The 16,477-nt window shown below is 39.3% G+C and overlaps 1 protein-coding gene across 3 annotated transcripts; it reads left to right on the top strand.

Moving 5' to 3' along the window:
- The first annotated feature begins 536 nt into the window (after window positions 1–536).
- On the top strand, window positions 537–15,951 carry me2 (malic enzyme 2, NAD(+)-dependent, mitochondrial). Of its 3 annotated transcripts, none has more exons than XM_030415832.1 (15): window positions 537–729; window positions 4,782–4,935; window positions 8,389–8,522; window positions 8,676–8,825; window positions 9,236–9,311; window positions 9,616–9,777; window positions 9,891–10,104; window positions 10,549–10,646; window positions 11,000–11,113; window positions 11,255–11,366; window positions 11,517–11,659; window positions 11,805–11,907; window positions 12,006–12,076; window positions 12,649–12,747; window positions 12,977–15,951. In XM_030415832.1, exons 2-15 carry the CDS (start codon window positions 4,822–4,824, stop codon window positions 13,136–13,138), a joined length of 1,752 nt encoding a protein of 583 aa, XP_030271692.1. In that variant the 5' UTR covers window positions 537–729; window positions 4,782–4,821; the 3' UTR covers window positions 13,139–15,951. The 3 variants fall into 3 exon arrangements, with proteins under 3 accessions (XP_030271692.1, XP_030271691.1, XP_030271694.1); XM_030415831.1 differs by having other exon boundaries at window positions 538–729; window positions 4,779–4,935; XM_030415834.1 differs by lacking the exon at window positions 12,977–15,951 and having other exon boundaries at window positions 538–729; window positions 4,779–4,935; window positions 12,246–12,742.
- The last annotated feature ends 526 nt before the right edge of the window (window positions 15,952–16,477 follow it).

Raw genomic sequence — 16,477 nt, 5'->3', positions numbered from 1 at the left:
TGCCAACTGGGTTGGTAATCTGGCTCTGTGTAGCAAAATTTGTGAGAAGCAATGTTTTGTAAAGTTTTAAATTAGGTGACCAATCCTAACCTCTAATAACATCGACTGTTTAGCTATTAATGCTGCCTTGGTGCACTCCTTTGTGGCGCATGTTGTATATTATTTTGCTTATTTTGCAAAAAACAAACAAACAAAAAACACAAAGATTTATAAGAACTAGCAATATCTAGGTAAAAAAAAAAAAAAAGAAAAGCCCACACATGTGTAATGCTGAAGTTTAACCACCAAAAATACAGGTGAGTGAATTATTCTTGCTCTCTATAGCAAGATTTAACATAATACTAAATTTAACAAAGTCAACAGAAAAAAGAAAAAAAAAGTGTTCTTACTTAGCGATAAAGTACTTATTTATTCAAAATGAGATGATATTGTTTTACAGTAACTACGGCCGGTGGGCTTCCCTCCAATTTTCTTGCGCATATCACAGTCATTACGGTAACCAAGAAGGAAACCCCAGCACGTGATAGGATGAGCGGCCGAGCTCACTGCGTGCGCGTCAGTCTCCTCTCCTCACCACCACTGTGCTGCATCAGTGGCTGCGGCTGAAGGACAGACCAGGAGGTGAAAATACAGCAGTTTCACGGCGAACTCCAAGAGAAAAAATGCTCTGAAAAAAACAGCAAACTGTCCAAACGGAAGCTACCGCAGTGATAAAATATTCAGGAGCAGGTAAGTCGAGCTGTTATTGTCAAGGAAATGGAAAGTCCGGTGTCATCGAAGAACTTCCCGTTACTGAGCCAAGACGTAGCACGCAGGGGGTCTGAATGAATGACTGCAGGCGACTCATCAGGCTAACAACTTTCATGCGGGAGTGCTGTCTCCGGTTTTACACACATTAGCTAGGACCGTGGGCTTCTCTGTTCACACGTTCGCCGAAAACAGGCTCTTAAACAAACGACAATGCTTGGCATGTGTCCGTTGGAAGCTAGCCAAACGTTAGCTTAGAAGTTAGCAGTTGTTAGCTCCCTCTGTTTGTGGATTTGGCTGTGTTTGACATCGCTAGGCTAAATAATTAGCTTACCACTGTAGCTGGTGGAGTCTGTTTGACAGGTCCATCTGATTTCTTCAGATGTTCACACTCAGCAGTGACATTCCTTCCTTTCACCTACATCTCCAACCAAGATGGGGGTAGAAAGAGTGGGTGGTCAACACTATCTCCTTTTATTATTTTTAGTGTTAAGCATCAAACACAATGGACAGTTTTACCACATTTACAAAAAGGCATAGCACAGTAGTAACTCATATAAATGAAAAAAAAAAAAATCTTAAGCTTCCTCACTAAATAATCAGCTCAAATATAACTCAGTATGTGCTTTTGTATATATCTAGTACATTGGCTTTGATGTTCAGTGGCCATTCAATGTCACTAATGAAGAAACAAGATGGGCAAGTCTTTGTTTGTCAGAGAGAAGGAGAAGAATAACACCTGTCAGAAAAGCCACACCTAGTTGGTTATTGATAACTATGATTATGATGTCTCTTTGTCAGTGTAAGGTAATGTAAGCATTCTACTTCTTCTCTGTGATATTGTTTAAATAGCCTTTGCATTACACCAGTGTACTCCGATCCTAGTAAAACACACCATAAAACACATGTGTGGGTGTGATTGATTGCTTGTTAGTCTAACAGAGGAGTGTACTGAAGAGAGCACTGTGGCTTTCTGTTGTAATTTCCGGAGAGAAATCTTTTGTATTATATTATGCTTGCCTCAGTCAATACAGTCATTGCTTTGCACACAAATTATATTATGTGTACTTCCAGACGCAGTAATGCAAAACACAATAGTCTGGCCTGCTTACTGCTTATCTTGTTCACCTAATCGTTTTCCATTTATTAATTAAAGCAATTAAACCTCAAGTTTATCCAGTCAGGTCCAGTTCATGTGAGCATTTAGGCTGGTCAAATTCAAAGCCAAAGTAGGCAAGATACTTTGTGTTGATGAGCTCATCTCAAACTTAGAATAATCAGTTCACTGTAACTTTGATTAGGATTGATGAAATACAAATACACATTTGCTGCATTTTTGCGCGCTATTTGCATACAAACAATGACAGCGACAAACAATCCAAACCTGTTTGTGGCTATGGAGTGTGTTCAGGTTGTTCCAACAGTGAGACAAAGCTGGTTCAGTACAGTCACTGTGCAATAGTTATCTTGCAAGCAACAAGTTTGATTACCTAGATCTGGCACAGAGATAAAGTCTGGAATGACATTAAATAATAAAAGGGATTTAGTTGCTCTGTTTAGGCTTTAAATATTCTAGAAACAGGTGGGATGCTAAAGTAGATGTGGATAGCCAGAAATTATTCTTGTAAAACACATTCAGAGAGAATGTTTTTCCCCTCTGATTGTCATATCGACAGAGATGAAAATGTCTGTTGATTGTTGGTGCTGCTTATAGAAGCAGCACCACTTAGCCCCCCTGCCTTTAATGCTGCTTTCTAAGCACTGATTCCTGGATATGTTGCTGGAAGCAAAGACTGTGCCAGCTGGCCATGTTTGTAATTTCTTTCATCAGATGTTTGGTCAAAGAGACATGCGCATGATCAGACCAAAGCGCTCCCTTTGAATCTGTAAAAGTACAGGCTAATGGAAGATCACACCAACTGTTTGTTAAGAGAACAAGTAGGATTACACAAGAACTACTGGAAGGATTTCCACCGAATTTGGGTGCAGGTTGGATCTCAGCCGACATTTTTGTTTCTCAGTGAGTAATGCTTGGATCTTGATGAAAATATCTGATGTATTCAAGTGGACAGTATCTATGGGTGAGTGCAGTTTGAAATGGATCCAAATTAGAATCTGGATCTAGTGGATTTAACTATATTTTATCTGATGTTGGTGTAGGTGGATATTAATATGATATCATTGGTAGGCAAGCAGGAACAGTGAGATCAGGAATGGAGGATGGCAGGAAAACGTTGACGGCACAGATGACTTCTGTTTGTCACACGAGCTGGCCGGAGGTTTGTTCTTTAGCCACCTGAGCTCAGCTGTTGTGTGTTATTTCAGACCATGGGATCATTCAAATGTTTTAGATGTCATTTTCTCAGGTCATCGTCCAATATGTTTATATGATAATGGAGATTAGACGTTGCCAATCGTTGTTTTCTAAAAGCTGACTGCAGTTGACTGTGTCTTGTATTTCAAAGCAATACTTCTTGAAGACTTCTGCCAGCCTCACTCGCTAAACTGCTAGGAACTAAAATAGACACTGCGTGCAATGATGCTCACGTTGCTGTCCCTCACATAACTTGCTTACAGGTCCAGTTTCATTTCCTCTGGGTCAGGTCTTGACATTAAGGAAGGCCAGAACAAGTTTGGGCTGGATAATGACATGAATAAAAACATGAGAAACGGATTAAACAAGCACATTTTAGTGTATTTAACAGTTGGGTTGTGATCTGGCCTGCTTTGCTCTCTTTTGCAACACACTTGAGCTCTTATTGACTTTTACATTTAAATCACAAGATAGCATTAAAGCTATATCATATGTGGCAATGTAAAGTTGTTAGTTTTGCAAGTTTTGCAAGAAGGCAGCATTTTTACCTTCTGCTGACCTTTTGCTATGACAGTTATCACAAGGGGATGTGAAGCTGCTCTTACTCTTGGCCTTTTTTCCTGCACTGCCACAACACAGCATAACACAACTGTGAATAACCGGTCACATGCATGACATAGCTCTTACAATGAAGATACTGTTCCAGGCCACCACCATCAGCAGAAAGTAGGATAGGGGCACTTGTGTGAAGTGAAAACACTATTGTGGTTGTTGATGTGGCATCATTCTGCCATCAGATAGAGCTTCCAGTATTTATTTATGAGCTTGTTTCATCTCCTGCACTCCCAGAATATTAGAAATATTTTATACCTTCAGGTACATTTTGTAGATGTCACTTGATTGTCACTATGATTTCTGTGATATGTGTTATCTGTCTTCCCATCTTTTGCTATCTGTCCACTGATGCTCCACCATGCTTAAGCTTGTTCTCTGTCTTCATGTTGAGCTCAGTGCGAAAAGGATTATGACAATCTTTTGAGGCTTTGTTTCTCAAATCACGCACTAAATCACTTCTGTGCGCATCCAGATTAATGACTGCCCACAGCCGTCAGCATTTCTAATCCTCAAGGGTGGAATTGTCCATACACACCAAGTGCATTTATAGGCCTCTGTGATTACGTACCAGTAGGCCGACAGTCTTAACTTTTGATAGCTTAACATCATACTAAAGTGTGATAAGGATCTGAAGATGTCACATGCTCAAAGGTTGTAGTAGTAGTGCTTTTTATGGCTTCACCATCAGAAGCAAGAACAATTCATTCTGAAAGCAATAACTCTGAGTTTATGAGTTTCACATTCACACTACATTAAAATTGACAAGTGGGTCTTTCTGCTGTTTGAATCTTGTGTGAATCCAACTTTGACAGACATTCGTTTTACATGTTTGACTCCACTAAACTTGACTCAGAGTTGAAAACCGGCAAAAGCCGAACGAATTTATGTGAAGGTCCATGGTAATATGAACTACTGCACATACATATTTTAGCCTGCAGACCTGCGAGTAATACTCAGCATCCCACAACAGCTGCTTTCTACAGCCAACTTTTGCAAATCCATTGTAAGTCTCCCAGCCATGAAGGTGTAGATGAAGATGGAAATATCAAATCTCCAGAAAAAATAGTAATATTATTAATGTAGTTTATCTCTCCGTCCTCAGCAGCTCTCCGCCAGTGGACCTTTCAGACCAGAGACTGTCCATCATGTTGTCCAGACTGAGAACAACGTGGTCCCTGAGGCCCTGTGTCTCTGTTTGCAGATGGGCACACACCAAAGACAAGGGCAAGCCCCTCATGCTCAACCCTCGCACCAACAAAGTAAGTGAATTACTGACGTTATGTGTGGGAGTGTGTGTCGGTGAACATAGCGGTCAAACAGATGGCAGCTTTATTAACACGTCTTTCAGCATGTCGCCCATTTGTGCTGGATCCATGCCAATTGTTCCAGGTTATGAAGTCGGCTAGTTGGCTTATGTGTTACAATTTATTTTCCACACTGACACAGAGCTTGTCAGAAATTTGTAATGTTGTCTGGTTAAGATGAATAAATTAATACCAATAAATGCAATGCAAAGGATCAGTGGAGCATGCACAATATGAAAATGCTGTCTATTTAAAACAAAATATTTTTGACCAAGGCTTTGGTTGTTGACATGGCTTTAGTTTTCCCCTATATTCCTTAAAGTTTGAGGCTCCATATCCAGGTCCCTTTTCATACTTTCCCTCTGACACTCCTCCATCTCCAAGCAGTTGTCAACATTGCTATTATCCCTGGATAAAAATAGCTAAGAGCTGTGTTGACATACAGGAATAGACCTGAAAATTGTTTGAAATGTTTGGCAGTCTTTTATTAGACTACTTTTTTCTATATCTCAAGAAGCACAAATATATTTAAATTTCTGCCGACTCTGAGAAATGTTTATTCAGTCTTGAAGTATAATGTTTTTGAAAGAAGTAGAATATTTTTACACATGTACACATAACAATTACCAAAAATACACATGTTCACATGTTGAGCGATCATGCAAGTGCATTTAAGTGTGAATATTTTGACAGTACAGACAACATGGCATGGCAAGAGCTGCATCAGTTAGACTCCCCCCTTGGTTAATGATTGGTGTGACTTCGAAACTATAAAACTTGCTGTTGCCCAAGGTTTTATGTAAATTGTCCTTGTCTAACCTGGCTTAGCGTGTAAACTTGTTTTCAGTTCATTGATGGTTTTCAGGCATATACTAATTTGATTCATCACTAGATTTGAATCTGTTCAAAGCATTTTTTCTTGTGTTTACATTTTTGAGATAATAGAGGCAAGATTGTTAGCAATTGATATACTTCAAGGTAATAAAATTGACAATGTGCATTCCTTTGTTTAAATGGCTTCCTAACCAATGACTTCATGGTAACATTTTGGCATTGTATTGTTTACCCAGAAAGAATTTGTGATTAAAGAGAAGCTCATCAGATAGATGAAAAGCATTGGTAGAATGTTTAAGTCACACCCACTAGTCAAAAGTCAAAAACTGTTAAATCACAACAAAAACCTTTCTCTTTTTATCTGCTTCTTATTATGTTTTGGAGCCGTTCATATCTGCACTGTAAAGGCCTCAAAAATGTGTTGCTTTACTCCATTTTCTTTCTTTCGTTTACTCACAGCCTGTAAAGCACCTTGAACTGCTTTGTGTAGAATCAGTACTATACAAACAAAATTGCGTTACCTTGCCATGCACCTGTAACCACACCCAGTAGTGGTTGTTACTTTTGCATCGCAGCAGCAAGGTGGGGCCTTCAAATGCAAAACAAATAATTCAAGTTGCTCTCTGATGTTTGATTAAACCCGTAACAAATGTGTATGATATTGTTCGGTTCCTTTGCTGTCAGGTTTTTTTCCCAGCCACTGAAAGTTACAGATGACATTTGTAACTTGAGGCTGTAGCTGCTTGAAGTGTCATGATATCACTCTGTGCAAGTTGTGCTAAACTTAGCCAGGACTGCACATGTTGTGCTAAATATAGACATTCCAACCTACATGTAGACTGGTCTCAGTCTAGTTGGCTGATGGCCCAAGAAATACTGTATCTACAGCAACAACTTTCACATTGCACCCCCACCTGATACCTCATTGTGCTCATTTCGTCTGTTTGGGTCGAGTTTAAGAAACCCATTTGCCAATTAAAACCAACTCAAGTGTGAAAAAGATTTGAAGAGAAGGTTTTTAATGCTCTTCTGTTGGCAGTATTGCTGTCTGGTGGTGTTTTGTATTTAGTTGGCAGAATTTCTTGCAGCACTTCAAGTCACAGAGTTCATTGTGTCTTGCACACTTGAAAAACACTTAAAAATGCATGAAGCACGACAAAAACAGCAGCATGCCGGCTACTCATGGGGCGACTATAAATGTCTGAGGAGATGTGACTCTCAGCAGACCGCATCGTCACGACTCCTGTGACCCCAACAGAAAAGGTCGGAGTGTTGCAGGAATGCATTGTTTATTACATCACACAGAAAATAAAGACGATGCGTGATGAGATTCCTCTACCGATGTAGATTTTAATGAAACCCTCATAGGTGAAGTATGTTAGCTAGGTGGATGATCTATGTTGCGCAGTTTAATTAACAGGATGATCTAAAAAGGACAACTTAAACCAGTGATTTCCTGGCCAATGTATGAATTGTAAATCCAGTTTCGACAGCTGTTCAAAACCATGTTGATGAAGTATAATGTGCTTGAAATGCTGTTTCATCCTGTAGACGCATACAGACAAGTCATAAGATATACAGATAAACATACATAAGAAATAAACAGAAGCAGAATTTGCACCATTTTATAGATCAGACCACTTACTGTTAGAATGTCTCAAAGCACTCAAAATAAAAAGGATGTTGCGTTATGTTTAGAGGAACTGAGTAATGGAGCGAAGTGAAGGGAAATGCTCCATCAGCATGACTCAGCAGTTTGCCAGGGGAGCCCCCAGCATTCATCAGTCACAGAATAATCAGCCCCTTCCCCAGCCCCAGACGTTATGGCTTCCATGTGTGAACGCCCATATTTCAGTGAACCTACACACACATAAACACTCGCATACACTGCAAGAACATGAACATTTTGTGCCCCTCCCCCTTCATCCTCTCTTTCACATGGGGTGTTTCTTCCCAGAGTCCTCTTCATTGGCTTATTTGAGGCTTCTCCCCTCTCTTACCTTTTTCCCCTGCTTTTCTGGTCTTCCCACTACCACTCCGTAACCCTTCTTAAGAGTCAAAAGGTCAACCATAAGCCTGAGGACTCATAGGTAATGCAAAGCGCCCTCTCGTGACAAAACTACATCAGTTTGTGACAATTTCCTGCGGAAGCCTCTGTAAACTAGTCCAGCGATTACTATTATTCTATCAGATCAGAGATATTAATTAATTTTAAGTATGAAACTTAAAAGCAGTGACATATTAGTAGCAGAGGGGTGATATTTAAACTTCAGTAGTATCTATAAAATGCTTTATCTGGTTCATTTTTGCCTATCCGAACAGTAATAGTAGATACAAAATCACAAGAAATCTCCAGGGCACTCTCTTTCAAACTATTAAAAATGCATGTCACAGCATGGCCTTACATATTTGTGCAACCACAGTACACCATTTCATAACAAATGCTGCCTGTTGAATTCTTAGGTTATGTAGTCAGTGTAACACGACTGAAAGTTATTCTCTAACAGGTACAAGATCGATACCTACATTCTCCTGGTCTCCTTGCTCATTCGTCCCTTTTTTTCCCCCACATAGGGCATGGCCTTCACTCTACAGGAGCGACAGATTCTGGGGCTACACGGTCTGTTGCCTCCCAAAGTGGAGACTCAGGACATTCAGGCTATGCGCTTCCAGAATAATCTCAAGAAGATGGTTGATCCCTTAGAAAAGTAAGGACATATATTGTGTAAAGCACTGGAAAGTTGAGCCTAAGAAATGTCTTCTCTGTTCTACTTTTAGGAATTTTCGTATTAATCATATAGTATATCATATCATTTAAGTATTTTTCTCTCTTTCTTAATTCTTCTTTGTTTTCCGCACAGATACGTCTACTTGATGGGCATCCAAGAGAGGAATGAGAGGCTTTTCTATAGGGTGTTGATGGAAGACATAGAGGAACTGATGCCAATTGTTTACACTCCCACCGTAGGCCTTGCCTGCACACAGTATGGACACATCTTCAGGAGACCCAAGTAAGCAAACAGTGAAGTTATCAAGGAAATAAAGGAATTTTGTGGTGTCTGAGCCTTTTAATGTAGTTTTTACTTTGGTGGCTGACATGCTGTACCTGCTGCCCTTTCCGGAATGAATACTTAAGTCATACAGGGATCATTTTAGCTTTATGCCTTTAGTCTATATAACTACCAGCATTCTGTTTAGTCTTCATTAAAAATGATCTAACTGGTGGAAAAAAATCACCCTACTTGATAGATTGCAGAGTTTGACTGGAGCTCTCTGATGATTAATGGGTGTTGCATTTTGTCTACAACTTGACTTGAATCATGTTAAGGATGTTATTGTAGTGGAAATATGTTTCCTTATCCTTTTTTTAAATGGGCAGAATGTCGTCAAAGTTATCATACAATCTTGTTTCTATTATCAGAGGCTTGTTCATCTCCATTCGGGACAAAGGACACATCCGTTCCATCTTGGACAACTGGCCAGAGCCTATTGTTGCAGTGAGTGCCTGCAAAACTCACCAAAATAGCATATTTTCAACATTTTGTACAGTGTAAAAGAGGTCCAAACCACACTGAGAATTTTAGAAATTAACTGTGAATATAAAGATCGTCACTTATAGACTTGGCTACACAACCATGAAGTCTAGGAATGTCGTGTAAATTGATTTCTACATTTTCTACATTCACCTGGCTAAGACCCAGTTACTGAGAATAATGTGCTTGCTAAATGTTACTAATCTACAATTTTGCTGATTGATGTACTTCTTTTCCATCTCCTCTCTCCCACTCTCTCTTTCTGTAGGCAGTAGTAGTAACAGATGGAGAGCGTATTTTAGGATTAGGGGACCTGGGTGTTTATGGAATGGGCATCCCTGTTGGAAAACTTTGCTTGTACACTGCCTGTGCCGGCATTCGACCTGAGAGATGTCTGCCTGTGGTGATAGATGTTGGCACAGACAATGAGGTTGGGAAGCTACTGTATATGTGTGCTGTTTGTATACTCTATGTGTGTATGTGCTTAGGGGAAAGAAGGAAACTTAATCATTAATCACATGTTTGTCCTTGCCATCGAAACAGACTCTCCTCAAGGATCCGCTGTACATGGGCCTGTACCAGAAGCGGGATCGCTCTGAAGCCTACGAGGAACTGATTGATGAGTTCATGGAGGCTATAGTGGACAAATGGGGCCAGGACACGCTGATTCAATTTGAGGACTTTGGGAACCACAATGCCTTCCGTCTAATCAGGAGATACAGGGAGAAGTACTGCACCTTCAACGACGATATCCAAGGTTCGTGTATAACCATTCACATAGCATCTGGGAGTTTTGCTTTGTTTTAAAGCAAGTTTTCTTGTTGTATTAAAATCAACAGTTGAATAAGAAAGAAAACTGCCGCTCCTCAAAACCATTTCATTGTCGGGGGATCTTTTTAAAAGCCTTTTGGTTTCTTTCATTTCACCATAAAAACAGAAACTTGCTTGAATTAAATGTGCCATTAAATATTACATATCGTGACCTTGAAGTCACAGTATTGCAACAAGGCCCTACAAGAAACACTTAGAGCTGTGGTAGAATCGGTTGCTAAAAATCTACCCAAGAGGACTGAACAAGCACAACAGAACTTTAAACAAAGAAGGTCTATCCAGCCCTCCTATCCAACAAATGGTGATTCATCTGCTCTCTTCAAGGCAGACACTAAATTGTTTACTATTGTTTTGTTCGGCGTGTTTTCAGGCACTGCATCTGTAGCTCTTGCTGGTCTGCTCGCAGCTCAGAGAGCCGTTGGCAAACCCATTACTGAACACCGGGTGCTTTTCTTGGGCGCTGGAGAGGTGAGATCATATTTATCCATTAATCAGTCCGTGTGAATTCTCTTGGTTTTTCTTTGCTTTTGGGCTTATTTCTCTTTTAACTCTCTTATATCAAAAAAGGAAAATAGGCCCTCTTGTAATGGCCATATTGCCCCCTGCTGACCAGATCTGGTAATATTAATAATAAACAGTAAACCAACATTTTTATCAAGAACTCAAAGAAGTCAAAATATGCTCAACATCAACCAGAGCTTTTCGGGGGAAAAACGTGGATTTGCTTAGTCATTGTCTTAAAATAAGAATTCAAGTTTATCTACAGATACTCTGTTTGAATTCTTTGAATGTTTAGCTCAATAAGATTATTTTCTCATTAGGCTGCTCTTGGTATTGCTAATCTAATTGTCATGGCCATGATGGAGGCAGGGATGACCCAAGCTGATGCCAGACAGAGGATTTGGATGTACGATAAACATGGCTTACTAATAAAGGTCAGTGTGTGTATTTTTGCAGACATTGATGACCACGGTACATGATATGTCTGTGTAGCTTCCTGTCTGGTTCACTGTTGGTGGGGTTACTATATTAAAATTGATATACTGTTGCAACAAATGTACTGTATGTGACTCCAGGACAGATCACAGGAAATGGACAGCAACCAGGAGGCATTTATCCACGACAGTCCAGGGAATGTGCAGAGCTTCCTAGATGCTGTCAACACCATCAAACCCACAGCAATTATTGGTAAAAGAATCAATTTGATTTTGTTCGTAGCATTAGCAGGAGAGTCTATTTATCATTATTTTAAGTCTTAAGTCATCATGTCAAGGCTCAGTGCTTTAACTGTGGGCTCACAAGCACAGGATGACCAGCATTTCTCTTCCCTTCTTCCAGGTGTGGCAGGAGCTGGACGTCTGTTCACTCACGATGTCATCAAGTCCATGGGAGCCCTGAACGAACGTCCCATCATCTTTGCCCTGAGTAACCCAACCACTAAAGCCGAGTGCACAGCAGAGGACGCCTACACACTCACTGATGTACACAGTTCTTTCTGCTTTACTCTCTTAACTCTGAAATATATCATTAAGAGTTCCTGTCTAGTCAAAACACTCTTCCTGTTGTCCTGGCTTCTTTACCATCGGCCATCAGCCCTCTCACACTCTTTTTTGTTTTGTCCAACAGGGTAGATGTCTTTTTGCCAGTGGCAGTCCATTCGATCCAGTGACTTTGAAAAATGGCCGCGTCTTCACTCCTGGACAAGGGAACAATGCTTACATCTTCCCAGGTAAGAGAAGAAATCAAATTGATATTAATGTGCACTTTTTGAGCAATCATTGGATTTCATGATAAAGGAATTAAAACACTGCTCTGTGTGTATTCCAGGTGTGGCCTTGGCTGTGATCCTGAGTGGAGTGAGACACATCAGTGACACAGTGTTCTTAGAGGCTGCCAAGGTCGGAAATCATTACTCAGTATTTCTCAATGTGTCTCTTCCTTGAACTTTACCTCGCCCTCACCCCATCCTCCACTTTCTTGCTGACTCTGATAAACATACATATGCTGTTTAGTGTCCGTATAAACCCGCTTTAACCCACTGATGTGTCCTGTTCCTTCTCTTTCTAGACTCTGGCTTAATAACTAACAGATGAGGAGCTTTTAAAAGACTGATCCTGCTTTGCACTTCTTCCATCTGTGTTCTCCCCTCTCTTGCTAAGCTGCATTTGACTTGATTACGTTGATAAATGCTCGATGAAAATTGATGATAAAAATCACAAGATGATTTCCTGCCAGCACTAAATATTTAAACGTTTGCATGATACACAGTGCATGTTGGTAATATGAATGCTAGTTTTGTGTTCAGTTCTTATTTTGACTTATTCAAAAGCACATTTCTATTTCTATTTAGTCCTAAAATCAGAAGAGAAATGTGCTGTAGCCAAGTGATAGTAGTGGGTTTTTTTTGTCTCTGTTTATTGGATCAGATAATTTCATCTTGAGCCTAAAAGTATTTCTGTACTCCTTCCAGACCCTTGCAGAGCAGCTGACAGATAAAGAGCTAGAAGAAGGCAGACTCTATCCTCCTCTTTCCAACATCAGAGAGGTCTCTGTCCAGATGGCTGTCAAGGCAAGTCTCCTGAAAATGATTATTTCCAACTTTGGCTGAATGGTTTGATTATTGATAAACCTGTTCACATTGATTCAAACCTACCTAAATGTAGCCTCTTAATAACACAACAATGCTGCACACTCAAAGTTGGTCGTAGCTGTCTAGTAGTGTTTGGTTTACCTTCCATTCTGCGTAGTACATGCGTCTGGCTGTTAGTCAATTCTCCACTTTGTCTTTCTTGCTGTAGGTGGTGGAGTATGTCTATGCTAACGGCATGGCGTTCCGCTACCCTGAGCCTCTGGACAAGGACAGCTTTGTACGGTCCACTGTGTGGGACACCAGCTACGACTCCTTCCTGCCAGACACATACGACTGGCCAGGTGTCAGCTTCAGCCCCAAGACCAACTAGAAGTAGAACAGACCCTCACTGTGTCTCAATGTCACTTTTCCTTTGTTTCCCACTTAACTCTCAATCACAGATCTTCAGAGATCGTGCAAACATCTGCTTATGAAAAAAGGCAGTAGAAGCTCCATGTTACTGTATTTGCACTAAACCAGTCTTTTTAGATCTGTGAAAAGGAAGAGGCAGGAAGGTGGCATTTGAATGGAAAAAAGTTATTTTCACTTTACATCCCAGTTCTTTATCACCTCTGCATCACACCTGAACCTGCACTGCACCAGGAGGTCCACCTGGTGGTGGGAAAAGGCAGTGTTTTATTGTTGCGATACATTTTAATGATCTATTCTAAAAAAATCACATTAATAAAATGAATATCAGAATGTGGTATATGGATGTAAAATACCACTTGAAACTCTGATTGTCATACTTTAACAAGCAGAAACCAAAATATTCGCTATCTTTTTAGTTATAAATGAGAATTATGTGAACCGCTGTTAGGAAATGGCATGTACAATGCTTCTTTTTCCTCCTATTTTAACACATATTGACTATGATATGATGCATTTTGTTGTCTACACTCGTAATGCAGATGTTAGTCCACTTTTAGTAAGCTTCAGATAGTCAAACAAGTTTTTAACGTGGAGTTTGGACACAGTCTTTTTTCCCACATCAAATAGGCCTCTGGTGGGTGATCCAACCAACGCCCGGTTTAAGACGTGGTTAACGACTCTTTTTAACCTAGGCTTAAATCAGGCCAGATTGGTTATCAGAGAAGGTGTAGGAGAGCAGAGGATTAAAGCACTCAGCCTTTGTGATCAAATTTTAAGAGAAAAAGAGGAAACCGTGTTATTCAGAGTGAATTTCTTAAGAAAGGCCACAGAATATGAGATTATGTGAAGGGAAGTTAAATGAACTATATCTAGAAAAAATAATTAAGAAACCGACGTCCACTCCAGCATTTTTTTTGTATGAATGCTTCTGACCCATTTTGTTTATTTAATATTTGAGGGTGTATTACATGTTTTGCTATTATACTGTATATTCTGTCATCAACACTCCTTTAATGAGTTGTGGTAAGGAGAACCCCTTAAAAATGACCTCTTTGCTTAAATGTAACAATATAAACTGTCCCCTAGATATTTCAAGAAACGATGTGCTGCATCAAATGATTGGATAAACATTATTTTCTATGTAAATTATATTTTGTTAACTGTACATGTCCTTTTGTGGAAACCAGGACTGTCTGCTGAAAGAGTATTTGTAAAGTTTTGTGAAGTACATGCATGTGTGTGTGTTGGCAGGTTGGTGTGTGGGTTTTGCTCCTAGGAACATTCAACAAGACAACAAATTTATAGGTTCTAGGCTGCGTTTCACAGTTCTGATTGAACATGATCATTAATAATAACAACACTCACTTTTCAGCTTTAACTATATTCAGAGATGGAAAATAAGGCAATTTAATAAAAGACTAAAGTAAAATGGAAGATGAGATAAGTAAAGATAAGATAAAGTAAAATAAAAAATTAAATCGGTTATAAAGAATTAAAGTGCAGTACAGACATTGTATTTGATTGGCAGCTGCAAGCAGCAGTCTTAAGCCTTGATCTAAATAATGCACCTCATAATTTGCATTATGAGTCATTCATGATTCACATTATTGGCATAAAAACTTTGTGACCTCTTTTAGCAGCGCTTTTTGGTTACTAAGATCTTGACATCCTGACATTTCGGCTTTCTCATCCTAATCACACTCTGAAAAAAAAAAAAATCACAGCATCAGCTATGTTTAGTGTCACAATAGAAACTGTTATCTTTCGACACAAACATTTATCAGAGCATGAGTCAAGATGACTTGCTGAGTCAGAACTATCAGCGACAGTATATTGTTAACTAGTCACAGTTAGAGTAGACGGCAGCTTCCTCGTGAGATATCCTATCGACTATATTCCAGTTATATCTTCCGAATATACCACATTGTAATGTACTTCACTTATCTCAGTGTAACCAGTGACAGTCGACTTGCTCTGTCCACAAGATCTTTACATTTCGCTCTCTTCTCTGGCTGCGTTCTATCATAACGAAAAAGCTAAAGATTTAAAAATGTTCTGTTCAGTGTTAAATGTTAGAACTTGCGAAACCTTGACACAAAACATACAGCTAACATGTGTTTTAAGTCTGAAAAAATGTACCAGTAATGTTAAAACTACCAACACTGTTGACAAGGGCATTAGAAATCTGTAGGTATCATCCTTACATACTGTTTGTCTAAATCGATGTCTCAGGCTGCTGTCTACTTTTTAATCTCAGGATGCAACATATCTTTAGGACCTTCTAACCACCTGCATTGAAGTGCCTGCACAATGTTCAATGTCTCTTCAGCATCACTTCATGCTCCACGATGTAGACCTCACAGCCATCAAACAACTCCACAGCACTATGAATTTAGTTGTCAGTTTGTTTTGAACAAAGTGGAGTAATTGTGTTGTATTCAATGTGCAGCTTTTTCTCTCGTATACTGTGCAGCTTCAGGGTGGGAACACGATATAATATATTTTTAAGGAGAGTTTGACCCCATTAAGTGTCTGGTCATGTGTCTGTCCAGCTGTTGTTACTGACTGTAATCGTCCAGTATGAGGTTTTAACTATGTTGTGTGAGAATTCAATGATCGGTTTGCCCACATCGCATTCATGCAGTGTTGTGTCCTTCGAGTCTGTGTTTTCGAAGTTAACTTTTATTAAAGAGTAATATTTCCTCAGTGTTTGTACTCAGAGAGCAACATGCTTGCTGAAAGCGCAGAATAAAACCAGTTTTTTACCGGCTCCATTGTCTCCTGACATGTGTAAATGTTTTCTGTGACTGAGCAGTTTTATTCACCCAAATGCAGCTTTGTTTTATCCGTGCTGTTAAAGAATTAGGCACCGCCATGTTTCATTTGTTTAATCAATATAAGTATATAAAGCTGAAATACTTTACTTAAGTACAATTTTAAGGTACTTACCACTTTATACTTGAGTTTTCCTTTTTCTACTACTTTTTACTTCCACTCACTTGCATTTCTGAGGCAAATATCTGACATTTTACTTCATATTTTTCACACATGTTTTATAATTTTAGGTATTAGTTGCTTTTCAGATTGCAGGATTCATCAGAGCCAAATAAATGTTTTCTAAAATGTAATATTGTCTATAATGCGATTTAAAAAAACAGAAAAAAAAAACTCTGATTCTATAATCAGAAAAATGCTGAATTTTGGATCTGATAATTGGTCGACCACTTCACCATCTACTTTAATATCGCATATTTGTACATGTATACAGTACATGCATTGCCAGAAAATTACTTTTGAT

The sequence above is a fragment of the Sparus aurata genome, chromosome 5, assembly GCF_900880675.1.
Source record: "Sparus aurata chromosome 5, fSpaAur1.1, whole genome shotgun sequence".
Taxonomy (NCBI): domain Eukaryota; kingdom Metazoa; phylum Chordata; class Actinopteri; order Spariformes; family Sparidae; genus Sparus; species Sparus aurata.
The sequence above is the reverse complement of the archived record's forward strand: the minus strand, read 5'-3'. Positions and strand labels throughout refer to the sequence as shown.